This window comes from Hyperolius riggenbachi, chromosome 7 (assembly GCF_040937935.1).
Source record: "Hyperolius riggenbachi isolate aHypRig1 chromosome 7, aHypRig1.pri, whole genome shotgun sequence".
Classification (NCBI taxonomy): Eukaryota; Metazoa; Chordata; class Amphibia; order Anura; family Hyperoliidae; genus Hyperolius; species Hyperolius riggenbachi.
Genome location: NC_090652.1, coordinates 309,957,350 through 309,984,941, shown reverse-complemented (window position 1 = coordinate 309,984,941; position 27,592 = coordinate 309,957,350). Strand labels below are relative to the sequence as shown.

Below are 27,592 nucleotides of genomic sequence, written 5' to 3'. Positions count from 1 at the left end.
TGCATATTTAAAACTGATTTTCTCTAAAACTACAAGGTCTTTTTTTTTTACTTGTACCCACTATTCTCCTTAACATATGTAGCAATTTTGGTGTCAATAGCATGTATGGGGGCATTGCTATTCACTGCTAAATTCGGCATGAAATGATGCAAAAATTACGCAAAATTTATTGTAAAATTACAAATGACTATGCAAAATCAATTGGATTTACAAATCGTAATTACATATAGGCGTAATTGCGAAAATTACATAAAATTTTGCGTAGTCGTAATTAGCTGATTACGATCATCACTATCCCCATGTGCCTGCTTCCTGGTCTGGCACAATCTAGTTTTTATTTTTACAAAAAAACCTCAGCCCTCTGCTGCTGACATCATGAATTACAGCAGAGAGAAAAAAAAAAACCTGCAAACCCAGCATCTTCTTTTCCCTGGCAACAGCTCCACCCCTAGCAACAAGCAATTAAAGAAGTACAACCTGATACACAGCCTATGGAGAGCCATGCTTCTGCTGGTCTCCAGATTGCTGAATGGAACGAGTTGGAGGATGAACGTCGGCAGCGAGACAGATGAGCGGCGATGCGTATGGGCGGATGTGATCAATGCATGGACGCCTAACGGAGTGGAACGGGTCCTACAACATTTGACAAATGGACCTGTTTTTCAGAAAAAAACGGATCCGTTTGACACAGATCTGAAATGCAAACCCCCAAGTGTGAACCGGCCCCAAAATGTAATGTTTGTGTGTTATACTCCTCAGCAGGGATGCTCAAATCCGGATCCGGAAGACACCCGGATAGTTGCTATCCGGGTATCTTACAGTAAACCTGTGAGGGGTGGGTCAATCTTACCTGTCTGACATCTTCTTCCTCCATCCCTTGGCACCTCCCACGATGCGGTCCAAACGGCAGTCACCTGATTACAAACACTTCCTCCTTCCGGGTTGAAGGAGGAAGTGTTTGTAATCACGTGACACACGTGGAGCGCATTGTGGGCGGCGCCGAGGGACGGACGAAGAAGACGTCAGACAGGTAAGATTGCCCCCCCTCGCCCACCCCGCACAGGTTTACTGGGAGATATCCGGATAGCAACTATCCAGGTGTCTCCCGGATCCGGATTTGAGCATCCCTGCTCCTCAGTGATGGCACATAGCACCACATACAGAATAGTGATGTAAATGAGCAACACAAAAACATCACTGATGTTAGAGTGTGTTATAGTAGATCTTATGGATTTCCTCATACAAATCAGTGATGGCAAAAAGCACCCTGTACATACTGTACAATACTGGTACATACAATGCAATTTTACATCAGATTGATGGTTGAAATCTATTATTTTTGACAGGTTTGAACTAATTTCCGATTGTTTTGCTGAACAATTTTTTTTATATCTTCTATACAAAATCGATTAAAAAACTACTGGAAATCAGATTGGGCCTGTTAGAAAGAATTTATTTTGCATCAATCTAATGGAAAATTGCATTGTGTGGACCAGACAAAAGTGATAGAACAGAGCACTGCATACACATCACTGACTGGACAGAGCACTTCAAAGACCTCAGTGATGGTATACGGCTCGCTATTGTGATGGTATATGGCATGTTACAGAGCACCCTATACACATTACTGATGGAATTGAGCAACATGTGGACGTCAGTGATGGTACACAGCACCTCATATACAACAGTGATATTAAAAAGTCCTCCAAACTCTTCGGTGATGGCTCAGATACTCCTGTTACAGCGTGATTTTCACCATAAAAATCAAATTTCAACAGCAACTGATCTGAGTGTATTAAGTGATAAATATGCTAATCCTGCATTCAAAACTTAAAAAACGTTTTCTGCTGTTATGGTTTGACGTTATCACATACCTTAGAAATACTGGCCCTTTATTTGCCAGTGCCATTGGCTGTCCAAATAGCTGCATGCTGGGGGGTCTTTTTATCTATAATATATTCCTCCTCTTCCCTTTATTTCCCCCTCCTTCTAATGACATAAGACAGTGCACTTCCTAGTATAGACCTCAGTGGGAGTTTCTGAAGACTCTGGGAGGAGGGTGGGTAATGAATACACAATTTGCAAGAGGAGAAAAAAGAGTGAGGGAGGAAATGATGTCAGGATTAGCTTCTTTCAAAGGTAGCTAAGATGGAAACTGTCTAGAATATGATTCTCTGTTTTTCGTTTATAAAATTCATTGGAATCATAACTTGGACAATGCAATACATCTGTTATCTAAGTAGAACTCGTAATTATCTACTTATATATGTGTTCTATATTTCTAGGTCAGCATGGGGTTCACTTGTTCTTTAAAACTCTTTACTTAGCCTCATAACCTCCCTGCCCCCCCCCTCCCCCCCCCCCCCCCCCTCTTCTCCAGTCTCTTCTATATTTACATATGTGGAAGAAAGTTTAGTGTTTTGCCATAAGATGAATAAAATTATTTAAGGTATTTATAGATAAAATAGAACATAGGGAAAAGTCAATTCAACAAAAGAAAACGATACAACGAACAACGTTATATGGGAGGCTATGGACGAATGGGATAAAGAACACATAAACATGTACTTGTATTTCATATATATAAAGTGTGTCAACATGCACCATGCCAACAATTATCAATAAAACCCCACAAGTAAGAGAATTGGCTTTTGGATGCATGTAGATAAGAGGCAACATTTTATTTCTAAGTACCAAAAGATAAAATACACACATATTACATCAAAACCCCACATTTCTGTTTAAAATAAAGCCACACAGATATCTCACTAGTACATGAGGCTGCAGTCCCTAGTACTCAAAGGACCCCATAAACATAACCCCAGATAAAGTCATCCAAGTTGTATTCCATTATTATATGACACAAGTCCTTTCACTCCATGGGAATTGAGCTCATGGTAGGCATCCTGTGTATGAGGAATTCCATTGATAAACAAATTTGTTTGTATGGAATTGAGACACAATTTTGAAAATCCATATACGCATCAATCTGATTGATCCCAATCGTAGACCAGTCTGGAATATGTTTTTGAGTGTAGTGCTGTGCCTGTAAGGTCCTCAGATCTGGATCCAAGGAGTCACCCCCAATCGTAGAGTATCTCTAGGATTGATTGAATAAAAAAAATAACTCCAAAAAGAAAATGAGAGATTGTATAAAATTGAAAATTCAAAGCTCTATGAATCACAGGAATTTTTTTTTTTTTAGAAAATAACAATCCAGAACGGAAGCTGTCAGGTCCTCTACTCTTCTAGCTATGTATATACATGTGAAACTCAAAAAATAAGAATATAGTGCACAAGTTCATTTATTTCAGGAATTACACTTAAAAAGTGAAACTAATATATGAAATAGGAACCCTTTGCAGGTGTTTAATGCTGGCGAGTCTGACTATTGCATCAGGCCCAGAGAGTCTTACTGCATATTAGTGCTGCACAAATATGCCTTTGTTTGGTTCCAAGTAGGAATTTATTGCAAAGTATGTCTTTGGTTATAAGTAGGAATGTATTGCAAAGTTTCAGCTTTCCGGTTTCCCGGGTCCTAATTGCAAAACCAAGCTCATAAACCAAAGATTTTCCCTCAAGTCGGAATTTTTATTCCAACGCTTTGCATTGAAGTTCACAGTATTGACTTCCCGAGTTAGTTGCAAATTTAATGTAGAAATTCTGAAAATTACAGAAAGGGATTCAGATTTAACAAAATCACAGGAATCAAAAGGGAAAAAGTTTTTGTTTTTTTTATTCCTTGGAGAAAAGTTTTAACACCCAGTTGCACCAATGTGGCATGGGATACTCCTAAACATAACAGGAAGAGTAAGTCAGTAAAGTTAAATAAAGGTGCTTACAACATAAAAGCTCTGGTAATGTGGTGCGCAGTGGTGGGCTGAAATTTTGCACATGCAAAATTTTGCATATGCAAAATTTCGCATTGAAATTAGCAATTACGCATCACAATCGTAATGCAAAATTTAAAAGAAAAACATAATTAATTTTGTATGCAATAGTAATAATTCATACTTTAATAGCAACGCCCCCATACATTCTATTGCTACCAAAATTGCTACATATGTTAAGGAGAATAGTGGGTGCAGGTGAAAAAAAAGAATTTTGACATTTTTCAGATTTAAAAATGATTTTTTCTTTGCATTTTTAACCAGTTCAGCCTATCTGGACAGGTAAGTTCATCCAGATAGGCTCTGCTGCCGCCGCCGCGTGGTTCATGCAATCGGGCGCGCTTCTGCGCGCGCTCCCGCCGCTAGCCCCCCGATCAGTGAATGGGAAAATAATTCCCATTCACCGATCTAACTTCCCCGCAGAAAAAAACGACACTTTCTATTGAGAGAGTGCGGTATTTCTGCCCCCAGGAAACTTCTCCGTGTTCTTTTAGTTCCTGGATGTGAGATTGTTCGCATCCAGGACTTTTTTGACTGTGGCCATCTTGTGGCCAAATAGTAAACTGCACCCACATACATTTTTCAATAAACAATTATCTTATTTTACATTTAAAATTGGCTGTTTCCCTCCCACACCAAAAATTACTCACATACATTTTTATTAAGAAAAAAAAAATACAATAGAAAAAAAAACATAAATAGTTACCCAAGGGTCTGAAATTTTTAAATATGCATGCAAGAGAATATGTTATATTATTTTAAATTATAAGCTTATTAGTAGTGATGGACGCAAATTGAAAAAATGCACCTTTATTTCTAAATAAAATATCGGCGCCATAAATTGTGATAGGGACATCATTTAAACGGTGTAATAACCAGGACAGATGGGCAAATAAAATACATGAGTTTTAATTATGGTAGCATATATTAATTTCAAACTATAATGGCCAAAAACTGAGAAATAATGAATTTTTTTCATTTCATTCTTAATCTTCCTGTTAAAATGGATTCAGAAAATAATAATTCTTAGCAAAATGTACTACCCAAAGAAATCCTAATTAGTGGTGGAAAAACAAGCAAGATATAGATCAATTCATTGTGATAAGTAGCAATAAAGTTATTGGCGAATGAATGGGAGGTGAACGTTGCTCGGATGCATGAGATTTTTGCCACTGCGGTGCTGAACCGGTTAAAACTGATTTTCTCAAAAACTGCAAGGTTGTTTTGAATTTTTTTTTGACTTGTACCCACTATTCTCCTTAACATATGTAGTAATTTTGGTTTCAACAGCATGTATGGAGCTTTGCTATTCACTGCTAAAGTCAGCATGAAATTACATGAACATTACGCAACATTTTACGCAAAATTACAAATGACTATGCAAAATCAATTGAATTTACAAATCTTAATTATGTATAAGCGTAATTGCAAAAATGTACACAAAATTTTGCGTAATCGTAATTAGCGGATTACGATCACCACTAGTGGTGCGCATGTCCTGAGGTGGTGATTCTTAACTTTTGGCAGTAGTGGCAACACTAACCAACTAAAGGGCAGGTAAGGTACTGGTTACATACTCTGGGGGGTTATTTTAAACATGTTTTTATGCTGATACATTCTTCTATTTTCTTTTTGTAATAAATAAATAAATGACCTTGTCTTTCAAGGGTGTCCTCTGCTTGTCTTTTTTGGGTGTTGTCTGCATATAGGTGGTACTTAAGTTGAGGGAGAAGAGGGGTTTGCCAATGGAGGGTCCCCAACCAAGAGGGTAGGGGAGATTGAGAAGGAACCATTAAAGTAGGTTTAAAGGAACAGTTTGAGAGGTAGGAGGAGAACTAGGCTAGGGCGAGGTCTTAGATGCCCACAGATTTAAGGGATTGGGGGATAGAGATGGGCCGAAGTATTCAACAGGTAAATACTTCACAGCAAACCAGCGGTATCCAAAATTTCCATTCAACACTACTTTTTTACAAAAAAAATTGCGTTCGCATTTTTCCCATAGACTTTAATGGCCGCCGACTTTAGCAGTTTATAGCAAAGCCCCCTTTTGTGCCAGAAACACCAAATTGTCAAGGTATGTGGAGGAGGATAGTGGCTACAAGAGGAAACAAAATTAAAAAAAGCTTTATAATTTTTGAGAAAATCGATTTTAAAGTTTCATAGAAAAAAGTATACATTTAAATGTGGTAAATGACAGATACTGTAGCAAACCTAACAGTAGTGTAAATTTACGTTTATCAAAATAAATAGCAATGAATTTCATGACAAGGTTTCCAGGGAGGGCCAAGCTTCCCCTTACCCCCGGAGACTTTGTCCAATTGATGGACAAAGGGCTCTTCCCCACCTCCGGTGCCCCAGGAGGAGGTGGGGTGAAGACTTTCTGGGGGGTTCATGGTGGCATCTGGGAGTCCCTTTAAGACAAAGACCCCCAGATGCCTGCCCCCCTCCCAGGAAAAAAAATAGTATAGGGGTACAAAGCACCCCTTACCCATTTCCACAAAGGGTTATATAAAATAAAAACACAACCATGAAAAAAGACCTTTATTTTCTTAATTAACCATAAATACTTACCTGGACTTTTAAGAAAATGTTTCCACGCCAATATCCTTGGAAATGTCCTACACCAATATCCTCTCATCTTGCGAGCTTGATTGCAGCAAAATATCAAAGACGTGCACCCTACTCTACACACCACCGCTCCCCGCCGCACAGCACAGCTCTAGCTATACTCTGTATAGCTAGAGCACAAAAGCATATTTGAATGTTGGCTCCAAGTCTCCCCATTGGTCTATTAACAGACCAATAGGGGTCAGGAGGATCACCCACACTCGTAACCTCCAAAAACAGACATGTACCTATGAAAGCAAATGGGGGAAATCCTGCCTCATCTCTGACTTCTTGTAGTACAAGGCCAACCTGCAGCTTTTTTACTCTGCACCATCAGATGCCAAACAAAATACTTTCCTGTCATAGCATCCTCCCCTGCCAGCTCCTGCCCCCTGGACCCAGTCCCATCTGACATACTCTGTCCACACTTCCCCATCTCAGCCCCAGTCCTCACCTCTCTGTTTCACATGGTACACAGAACAGCATTAATCTAGGCCAAGGAGGAAAAGGCAACTAGGCAGCAGACAAAGGGGTTGCAAACTCCAAGCAGTAAACTAAGCCAGACTCAAGAGAGAACAGGTGTCAGCAAAGTAAGGCCTGTGTCCTCTATCTTCCCTTTTTCAACAACGACCTGAGGATGAATCACAGGATTGGTGTTTGCTGTGTAATCGGTTGGATACTGTTAGGGAGTTACTTGAGAATGAAAACTTGTTTTCATCAAATGTAATGAAGTCTGTAAGCAATCAGTATTAGAAAACCCTATTCCCCCCCCCCCCCCCCCCAAAAAAAAAAGTTTTATTTTTGTCAAAATGTGAACCGAAATTTCCGGTCTATTTTCGTAGAAATGTTAAGCCAGGTGATAATTCAAAATGTAATGGTCATTTTTTTTCAGGGCCAAAAATTCCAACTTATCCCTTTTGAAAAGCATTTTTTTTTATTTCAAATATTATTGACGTGTATGGCTATTTTTTATATTTTATTATTTTTATTTTGAGATTAAGCATTAAACACCACATTTAGTTTAATCATATTGTTGTCCTCATTATTGTGTCTCATACTTAGTTCAATCTTTCTTTGTGTTCCTTTAATTTGTACCCAGGGTGCTTTTGTGTTTTTGCTTGTTTCTAGTGCTCAAAATAATAATAATATCTAGATACCCATTATTGCTTTACATGTATCCAGATAAATAGACCTTAGAGGAAAGACAAGACTATAAGACTATACAGGTAGCGTTCACCATCACACAGGTGCTGCTTTTCAGCTGGGGGTGTCACTTCAGATGTGTATTTATTACATTATAATAATAATCCAAACATTTGCATAGCGCTTTTCTCCTGTTGGACTCAAACTGCTCAAGAGCTGCAGCCAGTGGGACGCACTCAAAAGGCCACCCTGCAGTGTTAGGGAGTCTTGCATTGAACTCCTTATTGAGTAGGTAGGTACTGACCCTAGCAAGGATTCAAACCCTGGCCCCCCATGTCAAAGGCTGTGCCCTTAACCAGTACACTATCCAGCCATATGTAGAAGCTTTCCAGAGGCGCCAATAGAATAAAAATCACTTAAACGAGCTTAAAACCGATGGGGCAGTGGTGGGCCTATCCCATCCATGCAGACAGACAAAGCAAACAAAGGAAGGACTGTGGCATCAACAGTCAAACAACAATTTATTTATACCCCACAGTAAAAATAGGCAACGCGTTTCACGGGCTCAATCCCGCTTCATCAGGCCAATCAAAAAGGAGCATACAGCTTATCAGCATCAAAACCACACTGAGCGCCTCTGTATCAAAAAGGAGCATACAGCTTATCAGCATCAAAAGCACACTGAGCGCCAGAGGCGCTCAGTGTGCTTTTGATGCTGATAAGCTGTATGCTCCTTTTTGATTGGCCTGATGAAGCGGGATTGAGCCCGTGAAACGCGTTGCCTATTTTTACTGGCCTATCCAACAGTGTGGAGTGATTGCAGAGATCGGATGAGCCATTATTGACCAGTCTAGCAGTGGTCAATACAATCAGGTGAGTGGGTTCCCACAATGGGTGAACGGTGGTGGTGCTTTTGAGAAGGGTAGAGCACTCCTATTTACACAACAAGTACAGTAGCCTAAAAAGGCATGTTTTGTTCCCTGGTTGAAGCAGTAAATCAAATGCAAAAAATAATGTAAATAATTCCAACTTACTAAAAAACAAAACATAAGAACAAAAAAAATCCCCAATGGCATTTTCTTATACTATGTAGCATGTTTTTTTTTCCCTTTACTTCTTGCCTTCTGATTTTGACAAAGGGCTAACATGCATGAGAGACTTGTAGCAGCTACAATTCTCCAGTTGACAATCTACTAATTCATCATGTTTGTTTTTATTCTACATGTCAAAATGTAACTATTTAAACAATATGAGTACCAGTAGTTTAAAATACTCTTTAAAGTGCTGCAGAAATTGAACCAATGCTAAATAAATGTGTAAAATAAAGACATATTATTTGTAATATTATTACCAAACGGAAGGTTATTGTAGGCACTTACAGGGTTGCAATGCTTAAAGAAATACTCTGTCTATTTGCTTTTACACTGAGTGTTACACATTTGGCTTTGGACAGTTTTTGGAATGGAAGTCTTCAGATCATATGGAAACAGGACCACAGTATATTGTAACAGACTAACGCCAAGTTATAAGAAGGCTGGCTTGCCAACTGATGTGAGGGTCGTAATTTGTTTAACAAAAATTTTAAAAAATTGGGTCACCCCGAGCTGCTTGGTTACTCTGAAATGACTTCATGGTTAGGAAATAAGGGAAGGGTGACAGTGTTTTAAAGAGATTTTTTTTTTCTGTATTCAAATTAAAATAAATCACATTAGGCCTGATCAAATTCATTTTCTCTCCTATGTTTCCTCCTAGGTGATATTTTCACATCTTATAAAAAAATTCCTTTTAAGTCACCAGCAAGCATGCCCAAAAAATAGCTGACAAACAGTTTGTCAGTAGCCCAAGAGGGAAATAGGCATCCTTTGCAGGAATTACATTCCTGCATAACACAGACTCTGGCATTCGGAGTGTCCCTTAGCTGCCATTCACAGAATAAAACAGTGCACAAGACGACCTACTGGGTATGCCTGGAGCTCCGGTCCTCTCATGCACTACGTGGCAATTCTGAAACAAAAATACCTGGATGGAGCAATGTGGGATGGTGAGAAGCAGCTTGTTTGAATCAGGGAGGAGAGCTGGTTTAGGTATTTCATTTATTTATTTTACTTTTCTGGTCCACTTCAGGTTTTCTTTAGGATTCACAACATTTATTGCATTTACTGACTGAATAAGGCATTTGCTGCATGGTGCAGGAAGCATTGCAACTGTGGATAAGTAATCACCTGCAGTAATCAGCAAACTAACAATCCACTCTGCATTGTGATAGCAGTATGGCTCAAGGTGGTTGTGTTTACTGTATTGCTACTCATGAATCAAAGGAACAATATATTATGTTTACTAAACTCTTTCTAAACCTAGGTCTGAGCTGAGAGGATTGTTTTAATGAATGTAAGTGGCAAATTGGCTTGACAAATGTACTGTTATTACGACAATGACAAGGACCCCCTCAGTGATATTGCCTGTGCTCTGTGGAGCATCTGCTTTATTCTTACAACTTTAAGAACCCCTCCAAATGCTTCCCTTCTCAGCCTTGTGGCCTACATAATGTATTCTTACAACTACGAAAAAACACTTCTCAGTGTCTCATTCTCCTACCTAAAGCATACTTAAGTTTTGATAAAAGACATCGCTCCTTGGGCCTTCAGCCTCCAGTTCCATATCCTTTTATTACAACAGTTCAATGACCTTTTGCATATAGGCATATGCAATTTTTAAAGGCTTTCGTCTATTTTCTTTGGCCAGTACATCCAAAATTTTAAAAAAGGAAAGGAAAAAAGGGAGAAAAAAAAACCAATCACAACATTTGTTTTCTTTTTACTAAATAGAAAGAAGACTAGGGACACATCCACCCAAAAAGATTGTAGTTAAGAGAAACATTTTTTGAATCAGTATTGCCCAGATACAAGGTAGGCTTTAAAAAACGTTGCATTTCCCACATTCCATTGATTATATTTACACAAGAAAAATAAAAGTACCCATCATCACTAAAAGGAATTTGACTGCGCAGTTTTTCATACATGCAGATTAGGGGCGTAACAATTATTATTATTATTTTTATTTATAAAGCGCCAACATATTCCGTGGCGCTGTACAATCTATGAAAACAAACAAGGGATACATAATGATACAGACAATGATATACATCAAATATGAACACTGATACAAAATACAGAACTGCTGATTACAATTTGATTTAACATGATGACTAAAATGTATAAACGTCTAACAGTGTGCAAGCAATTAAATTAATAACATTCCATGACACAAAAGGGTGAGAGCCCTGCCCTTGCGAGCTTACAATCTAAAGGAATGGGGTGGAAACAAGAGGTGGGGAAGTATACAGTATATCAGGGGTAGGGAACCTATGGCTCGGGAGCGAGATGTGGCTCTTTTGATGGCTGCATCTGGCTCACAGACAAATCAGTAGGGGTTGATTCAGAATCAGAATCAGAATCAACTTTATTCGCCAAGTACGGCGGGCACCGTACCCAGAATTTTTTGTGGACACGCGGCAATTGGCATGCAACATCAACAAGGTACAGATGGTACAGATACAAGTACAGGTTATGGTACAGATAATGGCTACACAGATAATGGCTACATTGATAATGGCTACACAGACAGTCACAGCAGCAATATTACAGACAGTACAGCAGGTAGAGCAAAAAGATCTTAGCTCCCGGGGTGCCCTGACGTCAATTTGACGGGCAGCAGCAGCTCGTAGATCAGAACAGACGTTGTATGGTGGCATGTGGTGCGGCACGGCCAGCTAGAGACAATTTTTTGCTGGGATGATTAGGGGGTGTCAGTTGGTAGTGCATAAGTTGAGTAGGACAACCGCTTGGGGAAAGAAGGTGTTTTTATGCCTGGTGGTTTTGGTGAGAATAGACCTATAGCGGTGGCCTAAGGGAAGGGGGTCGAAGAAGTAACTGCCCGGGTGGGAGGGGTCTTAAGTGATCCTGTTTGCCCTGGACCTCATCATTCTAGCTGAATGAAGGATGTCCAGGGGTGGCAGGGGTGACCCTATGATCTTCTCAGCAGCACTGATTACCCTCTGGAGTTTCTGCTTGTCCCTTGCGTTGGCCCCCGGAGTACCAGACGATGATGGAGGAGCAAAGGACAGACTCGATGGTGGCAGAGTAGAAGCTGATCATTAGCTCCTGTGACATGCCAAACTTCCTCAGCTGCCTGAGAAAGAACAGTCTTTGCTGGGCTTTCTTTTGAGTTACAGAGGAGTTCATGTCCCACTTCAGGTTGTCTGTGATGGTGGTGCCAAGGAACCGAGCGCTGTGTACCCTGGAGACCTCAGTGCCATCAATGGAGACCAGTGCCATCAACACCGATTTGTACCAGGTTGTCGTACAGGATATTCGGACAAATGGTGTTAAAAGTGGAGCTGAAGTCCAGGAGCAGGATTCTGGCGTAGGAGTTGGGTTTATGCAGATGTTTCATGATGTGAGCTAGACTGATGTTAATAGCATCCTCCACGGACCAGTTGGCCTTGTATGCAAATAGCAGGGGGTCCATATTGGTGGCGGTGTGCCCCTTCAGATAAGAGAGAACCAGTTGTTCGAAGGTTTTCATGATGATTGGAGTTAAGGCAACGGGTCTGTAGTTGTTTAGATCTGTGACACCTGGCTTCTTGGGGACCGGTATGATGTTAGCTTTCTTGAAGCAGGAAGGGACCTTGCACATTGTCAGGGATTTGCTGAAGATTGAAGTGAGGATCGGGGCTAGCTGGCTTGCACAGGTCTTCAGGCAGGTTGGGGATATGCCGTCCGGGCCTGGAGCCTTTCTGGTGTTGAGCTTCTGGAGGTGCAGTAGTACGTCAACCTCCCGGATGTTTACCGGTGTCTGGGGGGCAGTGGCATTCACTAAGCTACACTGCTCAAGTAGCTCAGCTTAGTGTGGCAGCGCAAATAAAATGTTCAAAGTAGGCACGCTACTGCTGTAGCATACACTACTAACTTACTACTTGCTCTACTCCAAAACGAATGGCTGCTCCAATTGTCCCACTCTGGACCCTGTCAGGTCCAGTGACTTTGTAGGACGAGATCCCCGCACTTTGATTGGCCCAAGAGGCTGCCCGTCACTTGACAGGCAGCCTATTGGGCCATAGTGCAGGCATCTCGTCCTACAAAGTGAATCAACACCCCAGTCAGCTAGCTATTTGTACAAGTTGTTAGTCGGTATTTTTCATGTCTAGCTCTCAGGGAAATTGCTGATTTTGCTAAAACCCAAGAGAAGCTGAAGACGTGTCTGATACTTCTGCTGCCTGGCGGATCAACTGTATATACAGTACATCACCATGGCAACAGGGACATGAGCCCTCTGCTGTGCATGGGCACTGTCCCAGTTTCAAACACATTGTACGACTCTCACAGAATTACATTTTATAATATATGGCGTTTTTTGGCACTCTCAGCCAAAAATGTTCCTGACCCCTGCAGTTTATGTACAGGCAGTGCGTAATTAAAGTGGATCCGGGGTGAACTTTTACTCATTGCATAATTGTGTTCCTTACTATTGTTTAAAGGGCATTCCTCAAGCCAAATACTTTTTTGTTTTTGTTTTAATACTCTAATTTCCTATAAACTAAGTAAACCCCGCCCACAGGTTCAGAGAGTCTTGGCAGTAGCAAGGGCTCATGGGAGTTCAGTCTTGGCAGGAGGAGGGGGAGGTGTTACTAGTCATTGATTTCAGAGGCAGAGGGGAGGAGGGAGGAGGAGAGGGGATTAGGCTGATGGCTCAAGATACAGATAAGCCTGCCTCTGTGTAATGTTTACAAACAACATGGCTGCTGTCATTGTATCACAGGAATAAATGATCATATTCTATTAAAACCGTTTGCAGCTAGATTTGCTGTTTAAACCATCTAAACTTTAGATAAGATATATAGACAAGTTACTTGTTATAGTTAGTTTTTCATCTCGGATCCGCTTTAAGTTATTTAATGGGTGCATGGCCTAAGCTAGAGAATATGCTTGTCGGAAAAGGTGGGTTTTGAGGGAGAGTTTAAAGATTTCCCTTGCAGGGTCTAACAAAAGACCCTGCAAGGGATGCAGCCGCAGGGGAACCCAGAAGCTGCAGGGGGCCCTGTGGGGGACACTGACAACTAAGGCACAGAGAGAAAAAAATGCTGCTTTCTGCACAGTTGTTCTAATGACTGCATCTGCTCAGCCACTGATAAGGAATCATGCAAAGTTTTGTAGACAAAGTTTTATAGACCATCCCTATTCAGTGTGCAGCAGGCTCTTGTGTACAATGCCAGCCTCTCCACCACCTCCCAAGTGCTCTGTACTGTAGTGATGGTGAAGGAGTCTGCAGAGCCAGTTCTGCTCCATCAGAGATGGACAGAGTGAGTGTAATAAGATGAGTCTGGGAGCACACTCACCTGTCGGTTTTCTGCATGCGTTTTCTGCACACCATGTGTGTCTGTATGTGTGAAAATATGCACATTTTATCACAGAAGCTAATGTAATTGATAGAGAAAATGTTCCCAGTGCTTCACTGCTGTCTGTTTTTATCTGCATGTGGAAAATACAAGTACGCAGGGGCGTCGCTAGCCCTATTTTGGGGGGGCACGTGCCCCCAATCTGTCCTGGGGTGCCACGGATCTCTTCCCTAGCCGCCACCCCCTCTGTCAACGGCTCCCTCCAGCCGCCGCCGCCACATCACTCAGACCTCGATCAGGCGGCGAGCCGGCGACCAATCATGTGGGCGCTAGGACCCAGCGCCCGCACTGATATGCGGAAGTGACATCACTTCCGCATATAGAGCGGGTGCGTCCGGCGCCCGCTTGTACTACTGGTCAGGTCGCCGCTGATCCTGAGGTCTGAGTGACGCACTGTCTGCAGTGCAAGGTAAGGGGGGAGCGGCGGCGGCTAGAAGGGGGGCCTCCCTGTCACTCACTCACTACCTAAAGGGGCTCCCTGTCACTCACTCACTCCCTAATGGGGCTCCCTGTCACTCACTCACTCCCTAATGGGGCTCCCTGTCACTCACTCACTGCCTAAAGGGGCTCCCTGGCACTCACTCACTACCTAATGGAGCTCCCTGGCACTCACTCACTGCCTAATGGGGCTCCCTGTCACTCACTGCCTAATGGGGCTCCCTGTCACTCACTGCCTAAAGGGACTCCCTGTCACTCACTCCCTAATGGGGCTCCCTGTCACTCGCTCACTCACTACCTAATGGGCTCCCTGTCACTCACTCACTACCTAATGGGCTCCCTGTCACTCACTCACTACCTAAAGGGGCTCCCTGGCACTCACTCACTACCTAAAGGGGCTCCCTGGCACTCACTCACTCACTCCCTAATGGGGCTCCCTGTCACTCACTCACTACCTAAAGGGGCTCCCTGGCACTCACTCACTACCTAATGGGGCTCCCTGTCACTCACTCACTGCCTAATGGGGCTCCCTGTCACTCACTCACTACCTAAAGGGGCTCCCTGGCACTCACTCACTGCCTAAAGGGGCTCCCTGGCACTCACTCACTCCCTAATGGGGCTCCCTGTCACTCACTCACTGCCTAATGGGGCTCCCTGGCACTCACTCACTGCCTAAAGGGGCTCCCTGTGACTCACTCACTACCTAAAGGGACTCCCTGTCACTCACTTACTACCTAAAGAGACTCCCTGTCACTCACTCACTCCCTAATGGGGCTCCCTGTCACTCACTCACTACCTAAAGGGCCTCCCTGTCACTCACTCACTACCTAAAGGGGCTCCCTGGCACTCACTCACTGCCTAAAGGGGCTCACTGGCACTCACTCACTGCCTAAAGAGGCTCCCTGGCACTCACTCACTGCCTAAAGGGGCTCCCTGGCACTCACTCACTACCTAAAGGGGCTCCCTGTCACTCACTATCGGGCTCCCTGTCACTCACTACCTAACTGGAGGCACCTGTCACTCACTAGCTAACCTGGGGGTCCCTGTCACTCACTACCTAACTTGGGGGGCTACCATGTTAAGGGGGCATTCTGCCTATTTATGTGAAATGCTGTCTATTTATGTGCCTCATGACTGCTGAATTTGTCTTGTTGGGAGCCTTATGATTTGTTGGAGGCCTCATGATTGCTGAATTTGTCTTGTTGGGGGCCTCATGATTTGTTGGAGGCCTCATGATTGCTGAATTTGTCTTGTTGGGGGCCTCATGATTTGTTGGGTGCCTCATGATTGCTGAATTTGTCTTGTTGGGGGTCACATGATTGCTAACTGCGAGACTATGGGAAAAGCTGAATCCTTATTATATGAGACAATAGCATTAAACCTACTTTTTTAGCTTTTTAAAACAGAAAATAAAACTGGGAGGTTCTAAAAAATTGAATACATTTTTCAGGCGTAGGATGGATGAAATTGTTTACCTTCACAGTTTATTTTCAACTTGGATTTTCCATAATGTTCATGTATGAGTTAAAACGTTTGTACAGTATTTAGTTTAAATTGCTGTTGCCACTTTGCGATAGATAAGTGACTTTTGCGTTGCAGTTTGGGCACTCGGCCTCCAAAATGTTCGGCTCCACTGTCATAATCTAATGTCCCACCATTGCTAGGTTCATGTAAATTTGTCTCCACCCGTTAGCACACCTATATTCTGGTCCATGGCCCACCCATTTTTTGGTGCGGCGCGATAAGCACGCCGCACAACGTGATCCTCATATTTTTGGCACGCTAGCTGCAGTGTGCTGAATTCTGCTGCCTACATTATGTACAGTATACGCTGTTCTCTAGTGCCTGCACTGTGTGCTGATTTACCTCCAGTGTGTACAGTGGAAGGTGTTACTCTGTACCTTTACTGATTGTAAACCAGCTATATTGTATGCTGATCCCTGCTACTTTCAGTATGTACAGTATTAGCTGTAAAGCCTGGTACACACATACAATTTTGATTAGCCAATTTTATCTCTGTTCATAAAATTTATTGTCTGTTGGCCCACTTACTGCATGGGGGTGGTAAAATTGGGGGTCAGTGATTGACCAATCAAAATTGTATGAGCGTATACGTCTTTGATCTATGCCTATACTGATTGTAAATTATCTAAATAAAGGACAGGGGGCTCCATCCAATATTTCGATGGGCAGGCCCATTATCTGTAGCTTACACCGCTGCTAAGTTCATGTACATTTGGCCCCACCCATAGCCACGCCCACTCACCTCATGGCCACGCCCATTCCTCCCCACCTGGTGCCCACAGGTGCCCCCGGTCTCCAAGGACCCTAGAAACGCCCCTGCATGTAAGTGTGCACTAGCCTATTGAATAACATTGGTTCTCAATATACCTGTGCAGAAAGCAAGGGGGGGGGGGGAGAAGGCTCCTCCAAAGTTTCGCAGGGGGGCCCAGTGATTTCTAGTTACGCCCCTGATGCAGATGTATATATCTAGTCAGTTTATATGAAAAGTGAACATTAAATTTACACAACTCTTAAAAAAGTGCCCATTGGTTAAGGAAACATATGTTTTAAGAAACGTTGAAAAGAAAAAAATTTCTAATTCAAAATATCATAGATGATTACTGATTGCAACTTTGTTACCCGTCTGAAAAAATAGTAGGCATATAACTTTTATGTACTGATGCTCTTGTACAAAGAAAAAGAAAAAAAGTTCCAGTATTGTAATGTTTAGCAGCTGAAGCATTTACTTAATTTTACTTACGGTATCTCATCCTCAGAGCACTGCAACTTACAAAATGTGAGTAGTATAAATATTACAGATCCTAACAACTGCAAATATTTTTGTATATTTTTGTGGGGATATAGAAAGCTGCATATATTTATAGTGAAATATTTTTTTTTTAAAATGGGTTCTTCTTAACTATATTGTATCATTATTATTATTATTATTTATTAGATTTATATAGCGCCAACATATTACGCAGCGCTGTACAATAAATAGGATTACAGACAATCATAACAGGGTTGACAGAACAATACAGGTAACAGTCCATAGATACAACAATACAGGTAATAGCAATAAGATACGCAACACAATGCAGATAATAGTACAATGCCAGATCATAAACTGGAATGGTAGTGGTAAAAAATTACCAGTTCCAAATTCTGGGTAAAGTGCACATAGTCAAGTATGATACACAAGGGAAGAGGGCCCTGCTAAAGGCTTACAATCTAGAGGGAGGGGCTGGTGACACAAAAGGAGGGGGTGCATCAAGAAGTTATTGGCAGAAAGGATTAGGGTAGTGTTGAGTTGATGTAGAACCCGTAGAACCCGTTCTTGTTAGAATCATCACTGGGATTATTATTATTATTATTATTATTATTATTATTATTACCTGTCTGTTTTCTTGAAAAAACTATTTAAGAACATGATTGTTTTCTTAATATACTACCTTATAAAACTTTACATTCCAAAAAGTATGCATAAAATGATTTCCTTCAATAGAGCTAAAATGAATACAATAAATGATGACTGCTAATTGTGGTTGAAGTAAAATATTCGCAGTCATGGGAAAAGTGATGTACACCAATATTACAGAATTTGTCCTCCTAGGCTTCTCGGATGTGTCACCTTCACTGCAGGTTGTGCTGTTCATGATATTTCTGCTAGCTTATATCCTCACCGTGGTTGGAAACGGACTTATAGTGCTGACTGTGTCCCTTGAACCTGTTCTCAACACCCCCATGTACTTTTTTCTTAGAAACCTGTCCTTCCATGAAATCTGTTCCATCACAATCACTGTCCCCAAGGTCCTGGAAAATGTCTTGTCTGAGAAAAAAACAATTTCCTTCTTAGCTTGTAGGTTTCAGATGTTCATATTTTTTGTTAATGGTGTCTCAGAGTGTGTTTTTCTTGCAGTTATGGCACTTGACCGATATTTGGCTATTTGTTACCCTTTACAGTATGCATCAGTCATGAGCAAAACGTGTTACCAGCTGACAGTCAGTTCACTGGTTATTGGGTCTTTTGTGTCTTTAGTGAACAACAGCATGATCTTCAGCTTGCCTTATTGTGGACCTAATCTGATTGCCCACTTTTTCTGTGATATCCCTCCTTTACTCAGCTTAGCATGTTTCAACACCTTCCTCTATGTGCTTATTGTCTTTCTTTCTTGTGTGTTTGGAGCTGCTCTACCATTTCTGCTTATTCTATGCTCGTACATAAAAATCCTGATTTCTATCCTGGCTATGCGATCATCAGAGAGTCGTCAAAAAGCTTTGTCAACCTGCAGCTCACACCTGGTGTCCGTCATTCTTTACTATGGGACCGCAATGTCCATGTACCTGAGGCTGGGTACTTCTAGATCTGACAAGAATGACAGAATGATATCTCTTTTCTATTGCCTTGTTATACCTGTTATTAATCCTTTTGTCTACAGCCTGAGGAACAAGGAGATGAAGGCAGCTTTGAGGAAACTCATTACAAAAAGTCTTTACAAATTACAAGAATTTAACACATGAAGTTGAAATGACTATAAAACACTATGACCTAGAATCTTCTTTAAGTGCTAGGACCCACTAGAGTGATTTTGTCAGTGTTTTTGTATTGTCACAAATAATGGGTGATTACAAAAAATGCTTTGACAATGTATTTAAATGGTGGGCAATCCACTAGTGTGATTAAACAAACACAGAACATTTATATCACGCTTTTCTCCTGGTGGACTCAAAGCGCCAGAGCTGCAGCCACTAGGACGCGCTCTATAGGCAGTAGCAGTGTTAGGGAGACTTGCCCAAGGTCTCCTACTGAATAGGTGCTGGCTTACTAAACAGGCAGAGCCAAGATTCGAACCCAGGTCTTCTGTGTCAAAGGCAGAGCCCTTAACCATTACACTATCCAGCCACCAGGGTAAATTGCAATTGCAGAACATGCAGCATTTTGGGCTCATTTGTGCATTGTTCAATGCAATATATAAAATTGCATCAAAATCACTTTTCAAAGCAATTTTGTAGTGATTTGGGAGCAGTCCCTTTTGATCTTTAAATAAAGTTAATTATACTGACCGAATGTCCCGATATCTGGCTTCCAACCATAGCCCACCCTCTTTGAAGGAAAGGTCACAGGGGCTTCTCTGATTAGTTTAAAAGAAGCACCTATGACCTCTTCCATCAGAGGGTGGGGCTATGGATGGAAACTGGACACCGGGACACCTAGTAAGTCTAATAAAGTAAAGTCTATAAAAAAAAAGAAAGAAAGTAAAAGAGACTGATTGTTCATGTAGTAATAAGCTGTAAATTACCAGATTTTACTTCTGTGATTTCTTCTTTACTTCTTTTGTAGCATGATAAATATCCTCTATAATAAAACTCAAGTGTCCCTACATACTCCTGTCTCTGTGTCCTTGGGTCCATGCTTTTTGCTATTTTGCATGTGCACAGCACGGACCCAGGCAGCCGTTGAGACAGGAGGATGGGGCCAGTGAGCCGGGCGGGCGTGTGCGCAATGCTACAATAAATAAAACCCACCCCATCAGCAATCGCTGACTCATAAAAGCCACTGGAAATAAATGGGGCATACGCACCTAGCTGCAGTAACACTAGATGCAAATACACGTCCAGTTAGAGTTTAGCATATATAAAATGAAGTGGTTAAAGGGAACTTTTATATCAAAATTATTATAAATATAGATGCATGCTGCAGAAGTCTTTTTCTTTTTTCTTTTGCATTTTTCTTTTTTTTCAAAAAAAAAAAAAAAATATCTATATATGCATGTGTTTTGCAACATTGGCAACAGTATGCTTTACACATGGTTTGCAATTATTTTGCCATGAGGCTGTCCTGAAAAATTCCACCTAGCTGCAGGAACATTTAACATCAGAGGATGGTAGCCTTTGCTTCTCATTTTTATCTCTCCAGCAGTGGTTTTTTGTCACACAAACTTTCCTGTAACCAGATGTTAGTAGCGACATTATTTTTTAACATTTTTCCAGTTTGCTGCATTCTTAACTTTTAAAACTGCCACAAAGATGCTAAGAGGATGTAAGGAGTAAACGTTAGTGGATCAGCAACCATGATCCGTCACCTCATGATTTTCTCAGCACTCTTCTGCCACAGAGAATACATCTTGTCTGTGTCTCATATATATATATATATATATATATATATATATATATATATATATATATATATATATATATATATATATATATATAATTCCAAAATGATTTATGTAGTAAAACCCTGCTCTTAGTTACATAGTAAAACAGTTAAACATCTGCTGGTTACTGAGGTTCAAATTTACAAAATGTGGCAGAGCAACAAACAGCCAATCAAATTTGTTTGATTGATTTCAATCTTGATGGCAAAATATATTTTGATGGCAAAATATATACTTCTTCCATTCTCCCAATATTGATGCCAAGGACCCCAAACCTCACAAACTTGGTCATTGACTGACTGTGTGTCAAGGCTAAAAAAGTGGGTGGACACAGCAACAACCAAATACATACCAAGCAATGCAGCTAGTGGTTAAATAACCACTTTGCCTCCCCTGAGGCGAGTAACTACGTCCCTGCAAATTGTCATAACTCCGTGCAGGGACATAGCTACTACATCCCTCCCCGCGCGCATTCCTGCTCGCTCCCCTCGTGCCCCCCACGCTTGTTACCGCCGCCAATTGTTAGCTGCTAGATCAATGAATGGGAACACAGTTCTGATTCATTGATCTAAGTCCCTGTGTGAATGACCGCAGCTGTCTATGAGATGTCACTGCCATTCATAAAGACCATCCACTCATTGCTTCCTGATTGCGTAGTGATACTATGCATAAGGAAGTCAGCCACGAGGACATCTTGTGGCCAAATAGTAAAATTACATCTATATTTTTTTCAATAAAAGCCCTATTTTGACCTTATCTTACATTTTAAGTTAACCCCTGGCCTCCCACACACCCCAATAATTGGCAGAAATTTTTTTTTGAAAAAAAAATTACAAATAAAAAAAAAACCTTAAATAGTTACCTTAGGGACTGAACTTTTTTAATATGTATGTCAAGACAGTATATTACTATTACCTTATAGATTATGGGCTTTTAATTATGGGTGGATGCAAAACTAAAAAAATACTCCTTTATTTCCAAATAAAATATTTGCACCATACATTGTACTAGGGAAAATGTTAAAAGATGCAATAACTGGGACAAATGGGCAAATAAAATGTGTGGGTTTAAATTCCAGTAGCACGTATTATTTTAAAACTATAATGGCTAAAAACTGAGTAGTATGTTGTTTCAATTTTTTTCTTATTTTTCCTGTTAAAACACTTTATGAATAAAATAATTCTTAGCAAAAAGTACCCTTCAAAGAAAGCCTAATTGGTGGCAAAAAAAAACAAGATATAGATTATTTTGTTATGATATGTAGTAATAGAGTTATAGTCGAATGACTGGAAGGAGCGCTGACAGGTGACAATTGCTCTGGTTGTTAAAGAGGAGAAACCCTTCGAGGTGAAGTGGTTAAGAACATTAAAGGACTTTTTCCATGTTTGTGTTTTTATTTCATTTTAACTCTGTGGAAAGAGTGTCTTACTCCATGTAAATGTTGGTAGTGTGTATAAATGTGGCTTTGTTGATTCACGTAGGTTAATTGAGCCATTTTTTGCTACTTACCCACATTTAAGAAGAATGTTTAATTTAAATGTTTATTTGAAGTGGCGTGTCGGTAGGATCATGGAATAGCAATGGGACTCTAAAACCCCTGCACACCATCTGATAAATATTCCCCTGGACAGCTCATCTGCCAGCTATCCAAACTCCTTGTGGTATTCTGGTGACCTGCTGACACTCTGCTGTCACTGGGTAAAATGCAAGCCCAGTGAAGACCCACAATAACAAAAGCTGATGTGGCAAGGACAGCCCACATTGCTTTTCAAGATGGACCCTCCTTCAACACTCTGGTGGATAGAGCCCCAATGCAGTCTGACAAATTGTGGTCAGGTGGTGTCTTGGCTGATGTGATGTTTCGGCTGAGCAAGTTCATCTAGTTCTCATCCAAGCACTAATCTGTGGGGGAGGTACCCAATAGAGAAGATGGTGATTCAGGTGAGAGGAGAATTAAAGGGAGACACTGTAGAGGAGAGGCCCTACATGTAATGGCCACAGTCCAGACCAGGGAGAGTACTTTAGCTCCTGCATCTGAGTAGGAGATGTGGGGGGAAGACAGCTGCACAAGCTGCTATAGAGGCCTCCCTTCCCCAACAAGAGAGAAATCCTACACTGAAAGATATATTACATGCAGTCTACTTATGCTATGATGCTGTTAAAGCAAATCTGAAGCAAACATACATTAATCATTAGATAATGAATTGTATGTGTAGTACGGATAATAAATAGAACAATTGAAAAGAGTCTCATATTTTTATTTTCAGTTACATAGCTTTATTTATAACATTGCATCAGACTGTCACAGTTGCAGTTTAAAGGGAACCAGAGACGAAGCACCCTTGTGTATTTTACCATATAGATCAGTAAGAACATTAGAGAAAACACTTACCATGCTCTCTATTTCATCCTCACTGCTAAAAGTGTCTGTTATCAGCTGTGATAAGAATCCCGGACTGAGCATTCAGTCTGGCTTTGCTGGGAATGATTATAGCTGAGACATTATAGCAGAGCCACAAGGGGGCAGGCTTGGGCTTGAAAAGACACCAGAGAAGAAAGACTCAGCTATAATCTTTCCGTAGCAAAGCTAGACTGAGTGCTCAGTCGGGGATTGTTATCAGAGGTGAAAACAGTCAGATTAAACAGAGAACAATGAAACAAAGAGCAGATTAGGTGTTTACTGTCATGTTCCCACTGATTTATAAGGTAAAATACAAGAGGGTGCTTCATCTCTGGTTCTCTTTAAAATCCACATTCTGTTTTTAAGCTGTCTTTCACATTTTTGCAAATTTTTGCTGTAAAATAAACTATATCCGTGCTTTTCGTGAAATTTTGTATTAAAAATAAAGATTTTTTTTAGTTTTCTCTGAATTTTCGCATCAAGAAAAAAATAATTGGTTTCTTTTACCCAATTGCAAAAATACAATGTATTTTTGAAAGTATTTTCTCAAAATCAAAAATAGCATTTTCAGTGTGACTTTGGCAGAAATTATGTAGTAAACTCCGTGTGTACAGATGCCCTGTGTGGGGGGTGCCCAGCAATTTTACTGTTACCCATTAGCACTACTGTTTACCCATTAGCACTAATGGGTTAAAATACAGTGCCCCACCCATATTAGTAATGGTAGCATTTCCATGTACTCCCTGCATATTGAGGCAGATTATTTAAGTTCCTTTTAAGCCTGGTACACATTTTAAATGATTATCGGCCAATCCCTCACCAATTTTACTACTTGCATGTAGTATGAGGGATTACCTACACAATCTGCTCATAGTGTTCAAACTCTGTTGGCTCTCACACTACACAAAGGTGGTAAAATTGGTCAGTGTTTGCAAAATCGTAATTGAAAGTGTGTATTATGCTTTAGGAAGCGTGCACACATCCAATTTTGATTGGTCAATTATTGACCAATATCACCTCTTCTATGTAGTATGAGAGCTTACCTGGACAATCTACTCATGATATTAAAAATCAAAATGTTTAACACATCCTGTGCCGGTGTACCAAATCCCCTATGTTCTGAAACTATTTGCCAGTCTTGCTGACCTGATCCTGCACAGCACAGTGATTGGTGGGTAGAGCGGTGTGTACACCAACTTTTATTTGCCAGTTAGGCCTCTTTCACAGTGCAACTTTAAAGTTGCATGTTAGAAAATGTTCCAACACAGACTAAGGCAAAGCAATACTAAGTCTGTGCAACATTCACAGTGCACACGTTGCGTTTATGTGTAACGTGTAGTGTTATTAGAAAGTGCTGCATGCAGTGCGTTATACACGTTATTAGCTGTGTTAGACTGTTTGCACATGCTCAGTAATGACTTGGAAGCATACTTTTCACTGCTTGTATGCTCTACTGTAAGCGACGATAACGGGGCATTAAGTTGCGTTGCAACTTTTTTGGGGCGTTGCGTTGCGACTTTAGCGTCGCATCAAAACGCAATGTCCTACTGTGAAAGAGGCCTTAAAGCTTCCATTTAAATGAGACTTGTTTATTAAGTTCAACTTTCACGTAGAATAGCAATTTTCTATTGATACCTAGCGATGTTTGGAGCATTTTTGTGTAGCAATTTTTTTAGGTACAGTATAACTGCTAGTGTACTGGTTTTGTACTGGTTTTGTGCCAAAATCCAAAGCGGAAAATTGCTCTGATCTAGCGCTTTTCAGAGTGATTTTCCACTTTTCTATACAGTACTTAACATTGAGGCTTTGGCCTTGATTCACTAACCAGCACTAAGCCGGTTAGTGTGCCTTATTACTTAGTGGGCACAAACTACAGCTCTAACCTTATCTGAGGTTAGTATGCCTTATCTGAGTGATCGTGCCTTATCTAAGGTTAGTGTGCCTTATCTGAGGTTAGTGTGCCTTATCTGAACTTAGTGCCCTTTAAGTAGCTTTGTGCACACTAAAAGATGCACAAAGCTACATCGCGCACTGCACCGCACACAGCGCACAAAGCGTAATGCGTCGGTCTTTGCGTGTGGCCGCTATACTGTATATGATGTGACCATAAGGTCACATAGGATACAACGATAACGGTGCATTGATGCGCCATTTAGGTCGCATCCTATGCGACCTTAATGTCGCATCATGTACAGTATAGCGGGTGCGATGTTCTCATGTAGTGCGCAATGTAGCTTTGTGCATCTTTTAGTGTGCACAAAGCTACTTAAGGGGCACTAAGTTCAGATAAGGCACACTAACCTCAGATAAGGGACACTAACCTCAGATAAGAAACACTAACCTCAGATACGGCACACTAACCTCAGATAAGGCACACTAACTCAGATAATGCACACTAACCTCAGATAAGGCACACTAACTCAGATAAGGCACACTAACTCAGATAAGGCACACTAACTCAGATAAGGCACACTAACTCAGATAAGGCACACTAACCTCAGATAAGGCACACTAACTCAGATAAGGCACACTAACTCAGATAAGGCACACTAACTCAGATAAGGCACACTAACTCAGATAAGGCACACTAACTCAGATAAGGCACACTAACTCAGATAAGGCACACTAACCTCAGATAAGGCACACTAACCTCAGATAAGGCACACTAACTCAGATAAGGCACACGAACCTCAAATAAGGCACACTAATCTCAGATAAGGCACACTAACCTCAGATAAGGCACACTAACTCAGATAAGGCACACTAACTCAGATAAGGCACACTAACTCAGATAAGGCACACAAACCTCAGATAAGGCACACTAATCTCAGATAAGGCACACTAACCTCAGATAAGGCACACTAACCGGCTTAGCGCTGGTTAGTGAATCAAGCCCTTAATTGCCTCAGAAATGATGCAGGACCCGCGTTTGCATTTTGGTAAAAATCACATCACTCTGGTGTGATCCATCCTATAGAGAAACATTAGCTAAGCGCTTGAAAGCGCTGATGTTTTAAAAAGTGCTCAGAAGCACTCTAGGTGTCCCGCCCTTATTCTGATGAATTGTCACTGTCACTTTTGCTATGAAATAACACATAGATATGAGCATATACAGTATTTTAGAAACAAACAGAAGTTACATGTGCAACCCATCACCTTTATCACACCTTTATATCACACTATTATATCACACCCAAAACGGCCTGTAATGTTAGCCCAATAAACCGGCAACATTTGCATCAAGTTGCAAAGCCAGGAATAAAAGCACAAATAGGGCAATGAGTTTTGTCAGTGGAAGAGTCACTCCTGAAAAAAAAAAAAGATATATATATATGTAAAACGTTATAAATAATTACTGGACTTTGGTTTGAATGTATAAATAATATATAATGCAATCATACTGTATATGCAATAATCATTGAAAGTGGCTGAATAAATAAAGGCATCATTTAAATTAAAAAGAAAATATCATAAATCCACTCCCCATAACAAAATATGATTTTGGAGATGTGCTAGATACAGTATCCTTTTCTTCCTTTTAACACCTGTGGTCATGTGACTTTTTCTTTTGGCCCCTGGCAGCCTGGGCCTTTCCTCCTTCCACTCAGTTACATTTTAAGGGTGGGGACTCACCAGTGTATCTGGGACATTTAACACCCGGTGCTGAATATTAAATGAACCCCCCACCCCCAAAAAAGGAAAGGAGTAAGTGTGGCATGCTAAGCACGTCATGGCAGGTAATGACAAGTATAGGTGCCCCCAGTATAGGTAGCCTGGAATAGTTCCCTCCAGTAAAAGCAGCCTGGAATAGATGCCCCCAGTATAGGTAGCACAATATAGCCATAATGTGCAGTGTATATAATGCGGCAGGCAGCGATTAGGTAGCCAGATCATCCCATTTTAGCTCAGGTAGCCAGATGACCCCCCCCCCCATTTATAGTATAGGTGGCTACATAGCCCCCCGTTTAGAAAACGTAACCAACATGATCCCCAATTACAATATATTAGCTAGATCTACCTGTAATATATAGCCAGTGTGTATAGCCAGATCCCCCTTCAGTGTATATAGCCAGACCCCCCTTTAGTATATAGCCAGTATATATAGGCAGATCCCCCAGTATATAGCTAGTGTATATAGTCATATCCCCCTGTATATAGCCAGTGTATATAATCAGACCCCCCTGTATATAGCTAGTGTGTATAGTCAGATCCCCCTGTATATAGCCAGTGTATATAATCAGACCCCCCTGTATATAGCTAGTGTATATAGTCATATCCCCCTGTATATAGCCAGTGTATATAATCAGACCCCCCTGTATATAGCTAGTGTATATAGTCAGATCCCCCTGTATATAGCCAGTGTATATAGTTAGTTCCTCTTGCATATAGCCAGTGAAAATAATACAATCCCCTCTGTATATAGCTAGTGTGTATAGTCAGACCCCCCTGTATATAGCTAGTGTATATAGTCAGATCCCCCTGTATATAGTCAGTGTAT

The 27,592-nt window shown here is 41.0% G+C and overlaps 1 protein-coding gene across 1 annotated transcript; it reads left to right on the top strand.

The window, feature by feature from the left end:
• Window positions 1-18,102: 18,102 nt before the first annotated feature.
• On the top strand, window positions 18,103-19,056 carry LOC137526187 (olfactory receptor 10AG1-like). Its single transcript, XM_068247407.1, has one exon. It carries the CDS (start codon window positions 18,103-18,105, stop codon window positions 19,054-19,056), a length of 954 nt encoding a protein of 317 aa, XP_068103508.1.
• The last annotated feature ends 8,536 nt before the right edge of the window (window positions 19,057-27,592 follow it).

Bases quoted from the DNA above. Each gene is read 5' to 3' on its own strand.
- LOC137526187 (XM_068247407.1), top strand. From the start codon at position 18,103: ATGGGAAAAGTGATGTACACCAATATTACAGAATTTGTCCTCCTAGGC.